We start from the raw sequence: 20,454 nt of genomic DNA on the forward strand, positions 1-20,454 counted from the left end.
CCTAAGTTTTCATAACTGTGACCTTCATTTCCTACCGTCTGTAAGCTGCTAGTGTCTTAATGACCGTTCCACAGGTGCATGTTCATTAATTGTTTATAGCTCATTGAACAAGCATGGGAAACAGTGTTTAAACACTTTACAATGAAGATCTGTGAATAGCTGTAATAGCTACATTAAATTGGATAGTGCAGTTAGAATAACAAGAATTTAAGCTTTCTGCCCATATAAGACATGTCTATGTCCTGGGAATTTTCTTGTTATTTACAACGTCATGCTAATCACATTGGCGCATGTTAGCTCAACCGTCCCAGTATAGGGACACCGATCCCATAGAGCAGTGGTTCCCAAACTTTTTATAGTCCCGTACCCCTTCAAACATTCAACCTCCAGCTGTGTACCCCCTCTATAGCACCAGGATCAGCGCACTCTCAAATGTTGTTTTTTGCCATCATTGTAAGCCTGCCACACACACACACTATAAGATACATTTATTAAACATAAGAATGATTGTGAGTTTTTGTCACAACCCGGCTCGTGGGAAGTGACAAAGAGCTCTTACAGGACCAGGGCACCAATAATAATATAATAATAATCAATAATTTTGCTCTTTATTTAACAATCTTACATTTAAAACCTTATTTGTTCATCAAAAATTGTGAATAACTCACCACAGGTTAATGAAAAGGGTGTGCTTGAAAGGATGCACATAACTCTGCAATGTTGGGTGGAGAGAGTCTCAGTATTAAATAATTTTCCACACACAGTCTGTGGCTGTATTTAGTTTTCATGCTAGTGAGGGCAGAGAATCCACTCTCACATAGGTACGTTGTTGCCAATGGCATCAGTGTCTTAACAGCGCGATCTGCCAAGGCAGGATACTCTGAACGCAGCCCAGTCCAGAAATCTGGCAGTGGCTTATGATTCAATTCAATTTTCACAGAACTGCTTGTTGCATTTTCGGTGAGGCTCTCTTGTTCAGATATCGGTAAGTGAACTGGAGGCAGGGCATGAAAGGGATAACGAATCCAGTTGTTTGTGTCATCTGTTTCAGGAAAGTACCTGCGCAATTTGGCACTCAACTCACTCAGGTGCTTCGCTATATCACATTTGACATTGTCCGTAAGCTTGAGTTCATTTGCCCACAAAAAATCATATAATGATAGAAAGGCCTGTGTTGTCCTTGTTAATGCAGACAAAGAGGAGCGCCAACGTCTTAATCATAGCCTCAATTTTGTCCCGCACATTGAATATAGTTGCGGAGAGTCTCTGTAATCCTAGATTCAGATGATTCAGGTGAGAAAAAACATCACCCAGATAGGCCAGTCGTGTGAGAAACTCGTCATCATGCAAGCAGTCAGACAAGTAAAAATTATGGTCAGTAAAGAAAACTTTAAGCTCGTCTCTCAATTGAAAAAAACGTGTCAATACTTTTCCCCTTGATAACCAGCACACTTCTGTATGTTGTAAAAGCCTTACATGGTCGCTGCCCATATCACTGCATAGTGCAGAACATACATGAGAGTTCAGGGGCCTTGCTTTAACAAAGTTAACCATTTTCACTGTAGTGTCCAAAACGTATTTCAAGCCATCAGGCATTCCCTTGGCAGCAAGAGCCTCTCGGTGCATGCTGCTGTGTACCCAAGTGGCGTCGGGAGCAACTGCTTACACACACGTTACCACTCCACTATGTCTCCCTGTCATGGCTTTTGTGCCATCAGTACAGATACCAACATGAGCAGCAGCTACGTTTGGCTACATGCGGACCGTTAGTGGAATTCCCGCGAGAGAGTAACGGTTAATGTGATTGGATGTTAATTATTTGACTAAGCTACCTGTATTTCACATTGTGTTGTTTTAAAAAAAAGTGAATCACATTTTTGTTTGGTGTACCCCCGACGGCATTGCACGTACCCCTGGGGGTACACGCAGTAGAGGTTAAAAATCCTTCTCTAAACTGTCTCCTCCCTTTCATCTACACTGATTGAAGTGGATTTAACAAGTGACATCAATAACGCACCATAGCTTTCACCTAGGTCAGTCTATGCCACAGAAAGAGCAGGTGTTTTGTACACCCAGTGTATATTATTTTTCAATATAGACACTTTGAATATCAATTCAAGTCATTAAATATTAACATGTGATAGTATCTTTTGTCCGTCTGTTCTCCCAGTTTAAGGAAAGCCTTTGAAAAACAGCATTATACACAACTGAAATCAAATGTGTGATAGGTGAGATGTATTATTTGCTTCATAACACCACTTTACATAAAAGCATTTTTCACTTTCCAAAGATATTAATGTATAGGAAATTAAAGAAGATATAACTCACCCCGGTTACGTATCTTGGTCTGAACTGTACAGTCCCAAAGAGCCCCAAGATGACTATGATGATGTGCACAAAGTTTGTGAGGATAGGAGCCCATTGGTACCCAAGGAAGTCAAATATTTGTCGTTCCAATATGCTGATCTGTAAGGAAAATCAAGAAAAATAAATTAACTTTAGTATCAGACAAAAACAATGTCATCTTGTGCTTATACACTGACTACATAGCTGGCTTTTTCATGAGGTTTACTACAAGATGCCTGTGTACAGTTGGGGGCCATTTTAACTTTTTATTGCTGAACTGCTGGAGGGTACCAGAGCCCTGAGAGATGTGTTAGAGTGATGTATCTCCAAATTTATGCTGAAAGGGAGGGAGGACAGGGCATTCTGCTTGCACACCACACCAAGGGGCCGAGACTTCAGCCTCCTCTCTCTCCTCTTCCCAATCACACAACTGCCTCTAATTGCCCGGGAAGTGTAGAAATCCTCAGGGTCACGTCCCCATCCCCCTCGATCTTGGCCTCTGTGGAAAATTGAAGCTGGCAAGGCTAGACCCCTTTGCCCCGACCATTTGGATCTCAGTGTCTGATTGGACATGACACCAGTTGTTGATATGACTACCAGCCATGGCACTTCAAACGGCTGCGGTAAGGAGAGGGATCACAGTGTGTCCCAATGGTGTCGGAGCCAGATATCACTTCATAGCTCCAACGCTAATGGTTCCCAAATCCCCACTTGCCTTGCAACTACAGGAGGCTTTAACCTCAACTTCATATCTGCAACTAACAATCTCCTTACTGTAAAGGCACTGTCCTTACTAATAAAGGTATGTCGGAGCACTCCATTTATTACAGTTGGAGGAGTGAAAAAAATGCCTGGCAGGATAATTGGATTTCCCTCCCTGTAAATTCCATATGAACGAATAGGAAATGGCCTTGAAATATTTGTGAGATCTCAGTTTAACAAACTGCCGCCTGAATTCGAGAGCTCGAAGTATGTATGTTCGTGATTGGAATTCTTCACTAGTGTTCCTTCTATTGACTGTTGATGAGCTTTGACGATCACAACAGATGCCACAACTAAATGAACTTCTCCTTTGAGTGCTCCATTCCTCTCCATGTCGCTAAGCAACATTTTATGAATGTAATTTCATCTCGTCAAAACATCAAGTTTCTCTCTATTAAATCCAGTCTGTCCATGGCTCAGTCCAGTCCAGAGCTGACCAGCTGAAGATCCCTCACACTGGGCTTCTGATTAAGAATAAGCTATGCTACCTGCCGATCCACAAATCTCCCTGCTGATTCTGTCCCATGCTGTCTGTCTGTATGTCTATGGCAGCCTAGCTAGCTGCTATACATCTGATACTGTATGACTCATAGATCATGAATCAGAATGCACAGTTAGGTCCATGTGGCAGGGTCCTACTGTCATTCCAGACACAATGACTCACTGCTCACTGCTCAATGACTCAGTTTTTCCCAGATTAATGATAGTGTTTTTAAAGAACTTTCCTCCGAAATACAGAGGCTGAGCTTGGCATTTTTCAATTTCATTGCCAACTATTCAGAGCTCAGCTTACTTTGTTTCATTGTATGACATGTAATGACCCTCTTTTAATGCTTGGTTTATAAGAGCTATTGCTCAGGGGATGAGATTTCTCTCCATTTACAGGATCTTCATTGTAAAAGTGCCGGCACAACTGTTATTCATCCAGCAGGAACTGAGAAATTAAAAAAATGTTGTTTTGAAAAAATATCTAATTGAAAGTGAATTAGCTACTAGTTAGTGGCTTTCATTATGATCTAGTACATTAGACTGTCTTTTTTCCTAAGGTGATGTAGGCTATTCCACCACTGGTATGTAAATTGTTTGGTATCTATGCTAAGCTGTTCCTGACACCTATCTTGTCTGTTTATCTGGGCCAGTCTCCATGGTGACCCTCTGTCATTTCATGTATCAGTGGAATGAAAGGAAAACTGGTGTTTTTCCATCTTTTTCCATAAAATACTGAATACAGTCATAGCAAAAGGGAGTCAGAGTCAGGGATCAATGCTAGCTCCTCCACGCCCCCTACCACCCTGCAAAGACCTCTTATAAAAAGCACCTTTCTGTCTAATATGACACCCGTCAGGTCCTCCTCTCAGAGGCATTGTTAACTTGTTTCTGCTGAACTGCAAAAGGCACAAAGAAAATGTATGATGGTAATTAGCAGCACTCAGCATTTCCATGGTATTGGAGAAGGAGAAGCACTCATGAAAAGCTGCATGCACCTCGCCATATTAGCTACTAAAGCGGAGAGCCCAGAGAGTCCTGATGGGAGCCCATATGGCAGCACAAAAGCAGTCTGCCGCCTGGATTAGAAAGGTAAACAACAAGGAAACATGCTATATTGCTGCAATTAAACATGCAGCGCTTCCACACCACATTTACATGTATAAGGCTCAACCCAAATAACAGCCATTGGTGAATTGTAACCCCTAGCACTAGTTACCTGATAATATCTCAATGTCAAAGCTGCCTGGGAGTACACTTGGGAGTACCTGGTGTTATTGGATGAACTCCCAGACACCCAGAGACTCATCTGCCTCGGTATCACAGGCCCTGTACAACGTTGAGAGAAGAAAGAGGCTTCAGGGCTTTCCTCACTGCCTGACACAGAGAGACAAACCTTGGGCTATTGTTGGAATCAGAGGGCCTCCCTAGTCATTAATGTGGCCCCTGAGCCCACTTTCATCAACACAAATAAGAACAGCTCTCCCAAGCAGCTGTGCACAGAGTAATTATCCATACATTAGTAATTATAAACATACATTTGGGGGGAACCCATTATTGAGTGGGTCAGAAGAGTGGCCCTATACTCCAGGGAAATCCAAATAACATGCCAGATCCTAAGAGAAGGAATGTCTCAGTAGGCTGTAACCCTTTATCTGACAAAACATCTGCAAGGGCAATCGGTAGGCCCTACACCAAATTTGAAAAAAAAATGGAATAAGTAAACCATGAAACTCCACAAATCTGTCATTATATATTGTCATGGTGTTCTGTTTTTCATACACAAGAGTGAATTTAGTTGATCAATCTGTTTAGTCATGCTGTTTTGCATAACACCTTCATTTTACCCTCCTGAAAAGAGTTGGAAAGAACCTCATTACTGAGGTATAACATAAGGAATCCTGGCTGATTACAGGAAAAGAAGTGCACACTTCAGCTCTACAACTGCTGATTGAAATGGAAGTTTATCCTCCGAGCTTCGCCAAAGCTTAGGGGTTTTCTTTTTTTCTCCAAGTGTGGAGGAGACATGAGCTGCCTCTAATCACTGAGACAAAAGCCAATCAATCAGTGGTGGCAGCATGAATAGAGAGGCAGGCAGCTTCATGCTGCATTCAGACAATGCTCGGGAGGCTGTACGACACACAGTGGCTCTGACCAGAGCACATTAGCCCCAGAGTGTGGGGAGGTAACAGGAGGGAATGTGCAGCCTGGACTAGTGGGTTCCCTCTCATGCAAAATCACAGATAAGGCCTTCACCATTCTCCATCACTAGTACTACAAATCCACCTGCAAAGGTGTTTTAATGGTACTCCAAACATTCAGTTAAGCTAGACTACAGAACCTGGGGGAGAGAAACACACCAAGGTAGAAATTGATTTGTTAAACAAATAGCACATCAACGCTTATCGACTGGATGGCACACTGGGTATTTTGTTTTGCAGATAATAAGGGATGTTGTTTAGCTTTCGAGGAAAGTAGGAATCAGAGGCTCTAATAATAATTTTAGTGTGACATGGAAAATTGTACTGTAGCATACATGTTCATTTCTGTGTATGTCCATTTCTGTCCCTGCAGGAAGTTGGCTACTGTATAAATTATTTCCTTCTGTATATTAAACCAATCCCATGCTTGGCGAGGTTTCATAATTTATTCACTGTGAACGTGAAAAACAAATATATTTAAAATATATTCAGGCTAGATCATTTAAAAAGGTTTGAAACCAATCTCTCACATCTGCAGAGGGTAAGACTGTCTCTCAAAACACTCTTGGATGGAAAGAAAACATTTATGCAAAATGTATGATCCAAAATTAATATGTACTAGATTTCTCAGAGACATCACTTTCACAAGATATTCATGAGATGATCCTAACGATATATATAATCTGATAAATAATAAAGCGCAACCTTTTTGCCAATATAAACGAGTCAAATAAACTTTTTTGTTTTACCAGATAAAATATTAAACAACAGCAACACACTTTAAAAATGCTGACATTTTGAATCATTTTCTCCCCCACTTTGCCGTATAGATGTTTAAAAAGAGAGAGAAAACAACTAATAATATATGCACAAGTTTCATGAAATATTCATCAACATCATGTGCATGCATGTGTGAGATGACGGAAGAATTGTAAAGTCATGAAAAATATATGGGTGGAGGCTGGGGGGGTCCAAGATATGAGAGGGGGTGTCACCGTTGCTTTGGGGAGTGTTGTGTGTTTTTTTATTGGGCACAGTTTACATTCGTTGTTTTGCAGGTGTTCCTACATTTTTCATTCCGTCCTGCTTGCATGCGCTTCCCTATCAAACCCCTGGTTCAACCAATGCCCTCCGGGACAAGTGTTCTGCCACTGACAGGCCGCGTGCGCACTGCCACGGACAGGTTCGTTGTTTGAATGAATTAATGAATTTCTCTCTGTCTGTCCCATAGGCTACGTTTATAATGCATCAATGCTGCAATGTATCAATTTATCACCACCAGCCTAGGCTAGGCTACTACAGTAAATGTAGGTGACCACCTGTGTACTATGCAAGAGACAGACAAAAAAATATTGCCCGGTGTCACGTTCCTGACCTGTTTTCTCTTGTTTTGTATTTATTTAGTATGGTCAGGGCGTGAGTTGGGTGGGTTGTCTATGTGTTGTTTTCTATGTTGGGGTTTTGTGCGTTCGGCCTGGTATGATTCTCAATCAGAGGCAGCTGTCAATCGTTGTCCCTGATTGAGAATCATACTTAGGCAGCCGGGGTTCACGTGTGTGTTTGTGGGTGTTTGTATTTCGTGTCAGTGTTCGTGCCACACGGGACTGTCTTTCGGTTTGATTCGCTTTTGTTATTTTGTTTCGTGTAGTGTTCAGTTTATTGTTAATAAATCATGGACACTTTCCACTCTGCGTCTTGGTCCGATCCCTACACCTCCTCTTCAGACGAAGAGGAGGAAATGTGCCGTTACAGAAACACCCACCACCAAAGGACCAAGCGGAGTGGAAAAGGGCAGCAACAGCAGCAGCAGCAGCGGCCAAAAACCCAGGACTCCTGGACTTGGGAAGAGATCCTGGACGGCAAAGGACCCTGGGCTCAGCCAGGGGAATATCGCCGTCCCAAGGCAGAGTTGGAGGCAGCGAAGGCAGAGAGGCGCTGGTATGAGGAGGCAGCGCGGCGACGCGGTTGGGAGCCCGAGAGTCAGACCCAAAAATGTATTGGGGGGGGGGGCACACGCGGATTGTGGCAAAGAGACCTGAGCCAACTCCCCGTGCTTACCGTGGAGTGAGAGGGTGTCGTACTGGTCCGACACCGTGTTATGCGGTGGAGCGCACGGTGTCCCCAGTACGCGTGCTTAGCCCAGTGCGGGCTATTCCACCTCGCCGCACTGGTAGGGCTAGGTTGAGCATCGAGCCGGGTGTCATGAAGCCGGCCCAACGCATCTGGTCTCCAGTGCGTCTCCTCGGGCCGGCGTACATGACACCAGCCTTACAAATGGTGTCCCCGGTTCGCCAGCATAGCCCAGTGCGGGCTATTCCACCTCGCCGCACTGGCAGGGCTACGGGGACCATTCAACCTGGTAAGGTTGGGCAGGCTCGGTGCTCAAGAGCGCGTGTCCTCCTTCACGGTCCGGTAATTCCGGTGCCACCTCCACGTACCAGTCCTCCGGTGGCAGCCCCCCGCACCAGGCTGTCTCTCCATTTTCTCTCTCCAGTTGCTCCCACCTGTCCAGCGCTGTCAGAGCCTTCCTCCTCTCCAGCGCAGCCAGAGTCTGAACTGCCTGCCTGCCCAGCGCTGTCTGAGCTGCCTGCCTGCCCAGCGCTGTCAGAGCTGTCCGTCTGTCCCGAGCCGTCAGAGCTGTCCGTCTGTCCCGAGCCGTCAGAGCTGTCCGTCTGTCCCGAGCCGTCAGAGCTGCCCGTCTGTCCCGAGCCATCAGAGCTGCACGTCTGTCCCGAGCAGTCAGAGCTGCCCGTCTGTCCCGAGCCGTCAGAGCTGCCCGTCTGTCCCGAGCCGTTAGAGCTGCCCGTCTGTCCCGAGCCGTCAGAGCTGTCCGTCTGTGTTGAGCAGCCAGAGCCGTCCGCCAGACAGGAGCAGCCAGAGCCGTCCGCCAGACAGGAGCAGCCAGAGCCGTCCGCCAGACAGGAGCAGCCAGTGCCGTCCGCCAGACAGGAGCAGCCAGAGCCGTCCGCCAGACAGGAGCAGCCAGTGCCGTCCGCCAGCCAGGAGCAGCCAGTGCCGTCAGCCAGCCAGGAGCAGCCAGTGCCGTCAGCCAGCCAGGATCCGCCAGAGCCGGCCAGCCAGGATCCGCCAGAGCCGGCCAGCCAGGATCCGCCAGAGCCAGCCAGCCAGGATCCGCCGGAGCCGCCAGCCAGCCAGGATCCACCAGAGCCGCCCGCCAGCCAGGATCTGCCCCTCAGTCCGGTGCTGCCCCTCAGTCCGGTGCTGCCCCTCAGTCCGGTGCTGCCCCTCAGTCCGGTGCTGCCCTTTGGTATAGTGGGATTGACATGGAGGGTGGTTGTTAGGAGGAGGCCACGGGGGCGAGTAAGGAGGCGGACAAAGACATTGTTAAGGTGGGGTCCACGTCAGTTTATTGTTAATAAATCATGGACACTTTCCACTCTGCGTCTTGGTCCGATCCCTACACCTCCTCTTCAGACGAAGAGGAGGAAATCTGCCGTTACACCCGGAGTTTGACCATATCAATAACTGCTGACAAAGATTTAGGCTACATAGATGTCTCTCTCTCTCCCTTTCCTTTCCTTGTCTTTCCTAGTCAGTTCATTTGATACGCTACATTGTTTAGGCATAATCCTAATGTTGCCTACTTTCTGATATCCTACAGCCAGGATTAGAAGGTAGGCCTAGGTTTTTAATACGTTTTTAGGAAAGGAGAAATGTAATTTGTCCTTGTGTCTGAGATGCGCTGGTAGCTTTGATTGTCCATTCAGAAAGTCTCCGAAAGTAGCCTATCTGGACTGAGGAATGATATAACTGACATAAGCATAACAAAAATGAAAGCAAGTGCCATGATGATCAGCATATACATATATACAAAAGTATTCAAAATAGTGGAATCTGCTATTTTAGTTACACACGTTGCTGACAGGTGTATAAAATACGGCACACAGCCATGCAATCTCCATAGACAAACATTGGCAGTAAAATGGCCTTATAGAAGAGCTCAGTGACTTTCAACGTGGCACCGTCATAGGATGCCACCTTTCCAACAAGTCAGTTTGTCAAATTTCTGCCCTAATAGAGCTGCCCCGGTCAACTGTAAGTGCTGTTATTGTGAAGTGGAAACATCTCGGAGCAACAACGGCCAGCCACAAAGTGGTAGGCCACACAAGTTCACCGAACGGGACCGCCAAGTACTGAAGCGTAAAAATCGTCTGTCCTCGGTTGCAACACTCACTATCGAGTTCCAAACAGCCTCTGGGAGCAACTTCAGAACAAGAACTGTTCGTCGGGATCTTCATGAAATGGGTTTCCATGGCCGAGCAGCGGCACACAAGCCTAAGATCACCATGCGCAATACTAAGCGTCGGCTGGAGTGGTGTAAAGCTTGCCGCCATTGGACTCTGGAGCAGGGGAAACCCATTCTCTGGAGTGATGAATCACATTTCACCATCTGGCAGTCCGATAAACAAATCTGGGTTTGGCGGATGCCAGGAGAACTCCACCTGGCGTGTAGGAGGAAGAATGGTCTTGGGATGTTTGTCATGGTTCGGGCCCCTTAGTTCCAGTAAAGGGAAATCTTAAGAACATGACTGGCCTGAACAGATCCCTGACCTCAACCCAATCTAACACCTTTGGAATGAATTGGAACGTCGACTGCGAGCCAGGCCTAATCGCCCAACATCAGTGCCCGACCTAACTAATGCTCTTGTGGCAGAATGGAAGCAAGTCCCCGCAGCAACGTTCCAACATCTAGTGGAAAGCCTTCCCAGAAGAGTGGAGGCTGTTATAGCAGCAAAGGGGGGACCAACTCCATGTTAATGCCCATGACTTTGTAAGGAGATCCAGGTGTCCACATACCTTTGTCCATGTTGTGTATGTGCTGGAATGACAACAGGCGCCAGTTTTGCATTTCTTCTCTTCGGCTGAGATGCAACTGAAGCAAACACTCCTGTGATAATTGAATCATCTTGTGATATTTTCAGTAGTAACATATTGCCACTGCCACTGCCTTCTCAAATGCAAGAGAATTACTGCAGCAGCAGCGTTTGTGACGTTGTGCAAATATTTCGTCAAAGTTGGGGGATAAAACGGCATTGGAGTTGGTGTGAAAAGGGATATACTCTGGTCGCAATCATTATTGTGAGATAATTAAATGAAGGGGGGGAGGGTGTAGTGCAACAAGGGTCATATACATTTTTCTAACATTGGTGAAGGGGGCAAAACATTTTTTAGGATAGCTCGAGTTGGATCCCCCCAGTAATTATCGAATGGTCCGTTACCACAGAGGGAGGGATGAGATAAATGAAGTAGCTTTTGTGGAAGTGGAATCACTAAATATGATACACCCAGAGATGGTAGAGGGATCTAGAGTGCCTTCGGAATGTATTCAGACACCTTCACTTTTTCCATATTTTGTTACATTTCAGCCTTATTCTAAAATTGATTATTTACTTTTTTTTCATCATTTTTATTTTTATTTTCATCAATCTACACACAATACCCCATAATGACAAAGCAAAAACATTTTTTTTGAGTAAAAAAAAAAATATACTGAAATATTACATTTACTTAAGTATTCAGACCCTTTACAGCATCAAGTCTTCTTGGGTATGACACTACAAGCTTGGCACACCTGTATTTGGGGAGTTCCTTCTTTTCTTCTCTGCAGATCCTGTCAACCTCTCTCAGAGTTCCATCTTGGTTTCATCAGACCAGAGAATGTTGTTTCTCATGGTCTGAAAGCCTTTAGGTGCCTTTTGGCAAACTCATAGCAGGCTGTCATGTGCCTTTTACTGAGGAGTGGCTTCCGTCTGGCCACTCTACCATAAAGGCCTGGTTGGTAGAGTGCTGCAGAGATGGATATCCTTCTGGAATGTTCTCCCATCTCCACAGAGGAACTCTAAAGCTCTGTCAGAGTGACCATCAGGTTCTTGGTCACCTCCATGACAAAAGCCCTTTTCCCCCGATTGCTCAGTTTGGCCGGACGGCCAGCTCTAGGAAGAATCTTGGTGGTTCCAAACGTCTTCCATTTAAGAAGGATGGAGGCCACTCTTTTCTTGGGGACCTTCAATGCTGCAGAAATTATTTGGTACCCATCCCCAAATCTGTGCCTCGACACAATCCTGTCTCGTAGCTCTACGAACAATTCCTTCGACCTCATGGCTTGATTTTTGCTCTGACATGCACTGTCAACTGTGGGACCTTATATAGACAGGTGTGTGCCTTTCCAAATCTGTCACGTCCTGACCATAGAAAGCTTTTATTTTCTATGGTAGAGTAGGTCTGGGTGTGACTGGGGGATGGTTCAAGTTTATATTTTCTATGTGGGGTTCTACGTTTATTTTCTATGTTGGTGATTTGTATGATTCCCAATTAGAGGCAGCTGGTTATCATTGTCTCTAATTGGGGATCATACTTAAGTAGCATTTTTTCCACCTGTGGGTTATGGGATATTGTTTATGTTTAGTTGCCTGTTAGCACTGCATTGTCGTCACGTTTCGTTTATTCTTTATTTGTTTTGTCTTTGCTAAAGTTTCACTTTATTCTTCAATAAATATGTGGAACTCTACATACGCTGCGCCTTGGTCCGTCTACACTAACGAATGTGACAAAATCATGTCCAATCAACTGAATTTACCACAGGTGGACTCCAATCAAGTTGTAAAATTATCTCAAAGGATAATCAATGGAAACAGGATGCACCTCAGTTCAATATCGAGTCTCATAGCAAACAGTCTGAATACTTATGTAAACAAGGTATTTCTGTTTTTTCTAAAAACCTGTTTTCGGGTATTGTGTGTAGATTGCTGAGGACAATGTTTAATTTAATCAATTTTGAGAATAAGGCTAAGAATAACGTAACAAAATGTGGAAAAAGTCAAGGGGTCTTAATACTTCCCGAAGGCACTGTATTTGGTGTGATGAAAGCATTCCGACAATAATGGTGTATCCAGTAGAGCTCCTTGGGGAACACCTTCCCTCTCTGCTAAATACAATGACAAGCCTTCAGCGCCTGAGATATGCACATAATAATGCAGCTACCTTTGTTCTGCCATAGCAGTAGTCACTTTCTGCACTGCTACACCTGAGGACAAGATCTACCAATCTAACACAGTTCCACTAGAGGAACAACAAGACTTAATCTGAGAGGAACAAATCTGAGAATCAATCAATATGCTCATGTTGATTTAATTTCTTATTTTGCTGTGGTTTTATGTACTGTACCCTTGCGAGTACATTGAATGTGATGATGGTGGTAGAGTATGTGTAAAGTTATAGTTTCATATACCCAACAAAAGGCTTTGAACATCCTTTTTATTTCTCTTTACCTGTCAGTCAATTGGATGTCAAGTGGTGAAGAGCAACCATTTAATGAATGTGTCCTTAAAAATGACTTTAACATTCAATTGGCCTATGTATAATTATGCCTTCATCAAAGCACAGCAGGGTGGGGTTACCAGGTAGTGATGATTAAAGATGCTAATCTACAAACACATATTTAAAGGTATAATATTGTTATATTCATACTTATTCCTCCAAACCAATAGTCCTATTTATAACGGTTGAGCAAGACACACAATAGCCTATGTGGTCCATGAACCCAGAGGACATTCTAACAGTATATGAGTCCGTCATTGTACTATAGTGAGGTATGTTCCTATTAAAGATGGTTCTGTGAATGTAGGCTACATGTACCATCTTCAATGATAAAAGACTCAGACCTACAGGGGCTTTGAAAGTGACAAATGCAGGCCCTTGGGTGTATGACAGGCCACATCGAGATGGAGAGGAGGGAATGGACAAACCACAGCGAAAGATGCAGTGATGTGAAACTAGCCTACATGTTCAACTGAGTACCAAAAGTGTCTCACACACTGCTTGAGTCTGTATGGATAACGATTCATTGAATTTTTATGAATATAAACCAGTGCTTTTGGAAATACACTGTAACATTCAGTGAATATGTAATTACAGACATAAAGTGTTCTTGTGATTGAACCAATGAGCAGTTAAACAAAATGGAGTCAAATTATAAATGAATTCTGCAACATTATACAAATAACAGTCATTCAAAATGCATCAGCTCCATCAACATCTTATCAACTTTGTGTTTGTAATGTCCGTTTCATGAACACTAACTGCTTTCTGCGCTGATTGAAATAAGCATTTATGCGACACATGACAGCTATCTCAAACTGAATGTGCTGTCTGTCAGTTAGGAAACAAACACAGCTAATGTACTACAGGAAATACTGTACCATATCGTTTTCAGAACTGGGATAAGTGTATATGTGGGCTGCTAACTCATTCAAAGGGCAATATGACACAGATCCATAGCTATGGCAAATTCTGCCTACAAATGAGAGATCTCTTTTTTCTCAGTACAATTTCTGTTGCAACCCCTATGGAGATCACATCAACAACTTCTAGGGTAAGGCTCCTCCACCAGTCCACCAGTTATATGACATAACCATGATAAAAAACAATAACCAACATAATGAGTATCATAAGCTGCATACAAAATGTTAAACTACTGGATGTTTTTCTCTCCGCTGAAAATAAACGACCTCTTAACCCATGCCAGGTGCTCTATTGTGCTCTCTGGTCATAAATGTACTATATTTTCCTTTTTATGATTTTGGGTGTTATCGGCCACCATCAGCACCGGCCTGTACCCTAAATACCCTAAGCTCTCTCCTAGCCCCTTACACTAAGTCTGAATTTGTCCTGCTAGGTTACCTAAACTGGGACATGCTTAAACCACCTGATAAAGTCTTAAATCAAGGTGACTCCCTAAATCTTTCTCAGATTATTACCAATCCCACAAGATATGAAGTTGATGTTTTTCTTACAAATAATCCTGATAGGTATCAGTCTGGGGTTTTCTGTAATAACCTTAGTGATGACTGTTTTACAGCCTATGTTTGTAATGGCTGCTCTGTGAAACGACCTGTCCTGATTTGTCATAGATGCTTGCTAAAAAACTTCAAATTAGAAACAAGTGCAATTATTGGAGTAGCGATGAACTTTGAGTCCCTAATCACCTGAGTCCCTAATCTTTGAGACCCTAATAGAAATTATTGGAGTAGCGATGATCTTTGAGTCCCTAATCACCTGGCAGGGCCAGAGAATCACAGCAAGGGTATTTTATTCCCAACCGTGCCTGCCTGAGAGCCTTCCCACTGGGCAAAAGCTTGTTGAATAACATTGTTTCCACATCATTTCAACCAAAAAATGTAATGTGATCAAATCTAACTTTAATTGTCACATGCTTCGTAAACAACAGGTGTAGATTAACAGTGAAATGCTTACTCACGGGCCCTTCCCAACAATGCAAAAAAGAATAGAAAAAGAATAAAACATGGAATAAATACACAATGAGTAACGATAACTTGGCTATTTACACGGGTTACCAGCACAGAGTTGATGTGCAGGGGTACGAGGTAATTGTACATGTACATATATGTAGGGATAAAGTGACTAAGCAACAGGATAGATAATAAACAGTAGCAAGCAGCGTATGTGATGAGTCAAAAGAGTTAGTGGCAAAAGGGTCAATGCAGATAGTCGGGAAGCTATTTGGTTAACTATTTAACTAACTATTTAGCAGTCTTATGGCTTGGGGATAGAAGCTGTTCAGGGTGCTGTTGGTTCCAGACTTGGTGCATCGGTACCGCTTGCCGTGCGGTAGCAGAGAGAACAGTCTATGACTTGGGTGGCTGGAGTCTTTGACCATTTTTCGAGTCTTCTTCTGACACCGTCTGGTATAGAGGTCCTGGATGGCAGGGAGCTCAGCCACAGTGATGAAATGTGATTTGATTCTGGTTGGGATATGTAGGTTCCTGTCACTGTGGGGACGACGTCGTCAATGCACTTATTGATGAGGTGACTACCTCTTGAAGCTGGTTGAGAGAATGCCAAGAGTGTGCAAAGCTGTCATCAAGGCAAAGGGTGGCTACTTTGAAGAATCTGAAATATAAAATATATTTTGATTTGTTTAACACTTTTTGGTTACTACATGATTCCATATGTGTTATTTCATTGTTTTGATGGCTTCACTATTATTCTACAATGTAGAAAATAGTAAAAATAAAGAAGAATGAGTAGGTGTGTCCAAACTTTTGACTGGTACTGTAAATCAAAACTAGACATTGAACTGTGCCCAGTGGGTTATTTATAATATCAGCCATTGAGGAGCCCCCAGGAACTGATGACTAGCCCTCGTTTGCAACACTAGGCTTCTTAAGAACCAATGGGGGGAGCATTAATGACATGAGTGAGGATAGCTTCAGGAGAAAGGGGACAGAGTTTGAATAAAACTCATCAGGATATGGATAAGTGTTAGCCTAATGAGGATAATTAATTTCAATATTTGTTTGCATTTCAAGGAGCCCTGGTGAAGTATCAGTGTTGCCTGAGGGCCACTAGCCCGATGAGCTCTGAACCAGCAATAGACCTCTGTGTTGCCAACATGGCTGGAAAATGTGACTTGACACTATGCAGCAAGTGGCTATTATGAACTACCACAGACAGTCTATTGTAAGCAACAAGTGGCCGACAAATTCGCCAATTCATCCGCAATTCCTATGAAATGCTTCATGATGAATTAAGCTTCGGAATGCAAAATAATCTGACAAACTCCGGAGGGCAAAACTGAATAATGTGGTCCGGTTTTAATAGCATTAAAGTTCTATTCCTCATAACAAGATATCAATGGGGTTTTACGGTAATTGGATGACCTTAAACTGTGATCTCGGTTTTAGATGTATTAATTGCCTGTTTTTTATTGATTTATCTGGCTAGAGAGCTTGTTGGGGAACATGGTATCTTCAAACTCATTAAAAGCTTTCGGGGGACTTCTGCTCTGATGACTGAATTACTAGGGCTGGAACAATTACTGTATAAGTGTGTAACTGACGGTTATGAATGAAGACCCTCATGAAAATAAAATAAACGCCATCATCATAATTTTTTTAAATTAATTTGTGTAACGAACAGCTGACTGAAAATGGCCGGGCATTTATGCTATTTGCCTCATGACTCTTACATGCTTTGTTGACTATGAACTTGCTTGTTTACCCAACCGTGGGACAGACTATGTTTGTTACCACACTCTGGACTCTGACTCTCTATTGGTTACACAGACTCTTGGCCTCCCATCATATTCTAACCACCTCTCGCCAGCTTTGTATTCATGTTACCTGATGAAATTGCTGTACAATATGATCTTGTTGCCATCTAATGCGCATTCAAATGTTATAAATCAACACTGCAGAGCTCTCCCTGTCCTCTGCCGTGCCCTGATTGTATTACTGCTGATTATATCTGGAAATGTGCCTGTGCACCCTGGCCCATCTAGTGTTGCTAGCCGCAATTCTGATTTGTGCTCTGATATCTGCTTCACTGATTTCTGCTTTCGTAAAAGTCTGGGTTTTCTGCACGTTAACACTAGAAGCTTATTCCCTAAAATTGATCAATTGAAAATGTGGGTTCACAGCTCCAATCCAGAGGTGTTGGTTGTTACTGAGATGTGGTTAAGAAAGTGTGTTTTGAACACTGATGTTAATAACCTTTCTGGTTATAACCTTTTTCGGAAAGACAAATTTCCAAAGGTGGTGGAGTGGCAATCTTTACCAAGGAACACCTTCAATGCTCAATTGTCTCCACCAAGTCTGACCCCAAACAATTTGATTTAATTGTTTTAAGCATTAAACTTTCAAATAATTCTTTGTTGAATGTTGCTGGGTGTTATCGGCCACCATCAGCACTGGCCTGTACCCTAAATGCCCTAAGCTCTCTCCTAGCCCCTTACACTAAGTTTGAATTTGTCCTGCTAAGTGACCTAAACTGGGACATGCTTAAACCACCTGATCAAGTCTTAAAGCAAGGGGACTCCCTAAATCTTTCTCAGATTATTACCAATCCCACAAGATATGACTCCAAACACCCAGAAAAGGTTACTCTCCTTGATGTTATTCTTACAAATAATCCTGATAGGTATCAGTCTGGGGTTTTCTGTAATGACCTTAGTGATCACTGTTTTACAGCCTATGTTCGTAATGACTGCTCTGTGAAACGACCTGTCCTGAATTGTCATAGATGCTTGCTAAAATACTTTAATGAGCCTGAATTCTCGTTCAGGCAAGTTAGAAATAAGTGCACTCAGGCTATCCGGAAGGCCAAAGTTACTTTAAGGAGCAGTTTTCTCTCTGTGGGTCTAACCCCAAGAAGATCTGTAAAACAGTTAAAGACCTGGAGAATAAACCCTCCTCCTCACAGCTGCCCATGTCCCTTAATGTCTATGATGTGGTGGTTACTGACAAGGAGGACATGGCTGAGCTCTTTAATCACCACTTCATTAAGTCAGGATTCCTATTGGACTCTGCCATGCCTCCTCGCCCGTCCAACATTTCCTCATCTCCCACCCCTTCTAATGCGACAATCCCCGATGCTCCTCCCTCTTTTCCCCCTGCCCCGCTACAAAGTTTCTCCCTGCAGGCAGTCACTGAGTACGAGGTGCTAAAGGAGCTCCTTATTAGACTTGACCACAAAAAAACATCTGGGTCACATGGTTTAGACCCTTATTCTGGAAGGTAGCCACGGTGCATCCTTTATTTAAAAGGGGATATCAAGCTGATCCTAACTGTTATAGGCCAATTTCTATTTTGCCCTGTTCATCAAAAACGTTGGAAAAACTTGTCAATAATCAACTGACTGGCTTTCTTGACGTTTATAGTATTATCTCGGGTACGCAATCTGGTTTCCGCTAAGGTATTGGAATCTGGTTTCCGCTAAGGTATTGGATGTGTCACTGCAACCTTAAAGATCCTAAATTATGTCACCATTGCCCTTGATTCTAAGCAATGTTGTGCTGCTATTTTTATTGACTTTGCCAAAGCTTTTGATACGGTAGACCATTCCATTCTTGTGGGCCAGCTAAGGAGTACTGGTGTCTCTGAGGGGTCTTTGGCCTGGTTTGCTAACTACCTCTCTCAAAGAGTACAGTGTATAAAGTCAGAACATCTGCTGTCTCAGCCACTGCATGTCACCAAGGGAGTCCCAAAAGGCTCGATCCTAGGTCCCACGCTCTTCTCAATTTACATAAACAACATAGCTCAAGCAGTAGGAAGCTTGGGAGCATCCATTTATATGCAGATGATACAGTCTTATACTCAGCTGGCCCCTCCCCGTATTTTGTGTTAAACGCTCTACAACAAGGCTTTCTTAGTGTCCAACATGCTTTCTCTGCCCTTAACCTTGTTCTGAACACCTCCAAAACAAAGGTAATGTGGTTAGGTAAGAAGAATGCCCCTCTCCCCACAGGTGTGATTACTACCTCTGAGGGATTAGAGCTTGAGGTAGTCACCTCATACAAGTACTTGGGAGTATGGCTAGATGGTGCACTGTCCTTCTCTCAGCACACATCAAAGCTGCAGGCTAAGGTTAAATCTAGACTTGGTTTCCTCTATCGTAATCGCTCCTCTTTCACCCCAGCTGCCAAACTAACCCTGATTCAGATGACCATCCTACCCATGCTAGACTACGGAGACATAATTTATAGATCGGCAGGTAAGGGTGCTCTCGAGCGGCTAGATGTTCTTCACCATTCAGCCATCAGATTTGCCACCAATGCTCCTTATAGGACACATCGCTGCACTCTATACTACTCTGTAAACTGGTCATCACTGTCATACCCTTCGCAAGACCCACTGGTTGATGCTTATTTATAAAACCCTCTTAGGCCTCACTCCCCCCTATCTGAGATACCTACTGCAGCCATCATCCTCCACATACAACACCCGTTCTGCCAGTCACATTCTGTTAAAGGTCCCCAAAGCACACACATCCCTGGGTTGCTCCTCTTTTCAGTTCGCTGCAGCTAGTGACTGGAACGAGGTGCAAAAAACACTCAAACTGGGCAGTTTTATCTCCATCTCTTCATTCAAAGACTCAATCATGGACACTCTTACTGACAGTTGTGGCTGCTTCTCGTGATGTATTTGTTGTCTCTACCTTCTTGCCCTTTGTGCTGTTGTCTGTGCCCAATAATGTTTGTACCATGTTTTGTGCTGCTACAGTACCATGTTGTGCTGCTACCATGTTGTTGTCATGTTATGTTGCTACCATGCTGTATTTTCATGTGTTGCTGCCATGCTATGTTGTTGTCTTAGGTCTCTCTTTATGTAATGTTGTGCTGTCTCTCTTGTCGTGATGTGTGTTTTGTCCTATATTTTTATTTTATTTTTAATCCCAGCCCCCATCCCCGCAGGACGCCTTTTGCCTTTTGGTAGGCCGTCATTGTAAATAAGAATTTGTTCTTAACTGACTTACCTAGTTAAATAAAGGTTAAATAAAACCTTTCACTTGGGCATTCATGCAATTGAGTTCGTTTTGGCTGTAACATGGGCTCTTATTAACACTGTGATGAAACTTTGTTGCTCCTCGCTGAAACAAGCAAACACATCTTCAGTTGCTTAGGCAACGCCCTCCACAATGCAGCAGCATCACCCATAGAAATAGAATGAATAGAACAGGCATGGAACCTCTAACACTGGCAATTTGTCTGGTCAACTCATGGGTACACTCACAATGGCTACTGGGTATTGTGATGCACTATTTTCCATGGTAATTTAGAATGTCCATTCAAATTAAGTTAACTGATGTGGCTCATGCAATGGAATGTATTTTTTTTCTGTTG

At 43.6% G+C, this 20,454-nt stretch overlaps 1 protein-coding gene across 2 annotated transcripts in view; it reads right to left on the reverse strand.

Moving 5' to 3' along the window:
- LOC139556260 (sodium/potassium-transporting ATPase subunit beta-1-interacting protein 2) overlaps positions 1 to 20,454 on the reverse strand; it is a 173,437-nt gene that overhangs the window by 100,866 nt on the left and 52,117 nt on the right. The window contains exons 2-3 of one of the 2 annotated variants that reach the window (XM_071369988.1): positions 4,814 to 4,923; positions 2,329 to 2,466 (exon numbers count right to left, since the gene is read on the reverse strand). In XM_071369988.1, coding sequence (XP_071226089.1) covers positions 2,329 to 2,466; positions 4,814 to 4,923 — 248 coding nt within the window. The remainder of the gene's footprint in view (positions 1 to 2,328; positions 2,467 to 4,813; positions 4,924 to 20,454) is intronic. The other variant, XM_071369989.1, reaches the window with a different exon arrangement.

This window comes from Salvelinus alpinus, chromosome 27, assembly GCF_045679555.1.
Source record: "Salvelinus alpinus chromosome 27, SLU_Salpinus.1, whole genome shotgun sequence".
In the NCBI taxonomy this organism is placed as follows: Eukaryota; Metazoa; Chordata; class Actinopteri; order Salmoniformes; family Salmonidae; genus Salvelinus; species Salvelinus alpinus.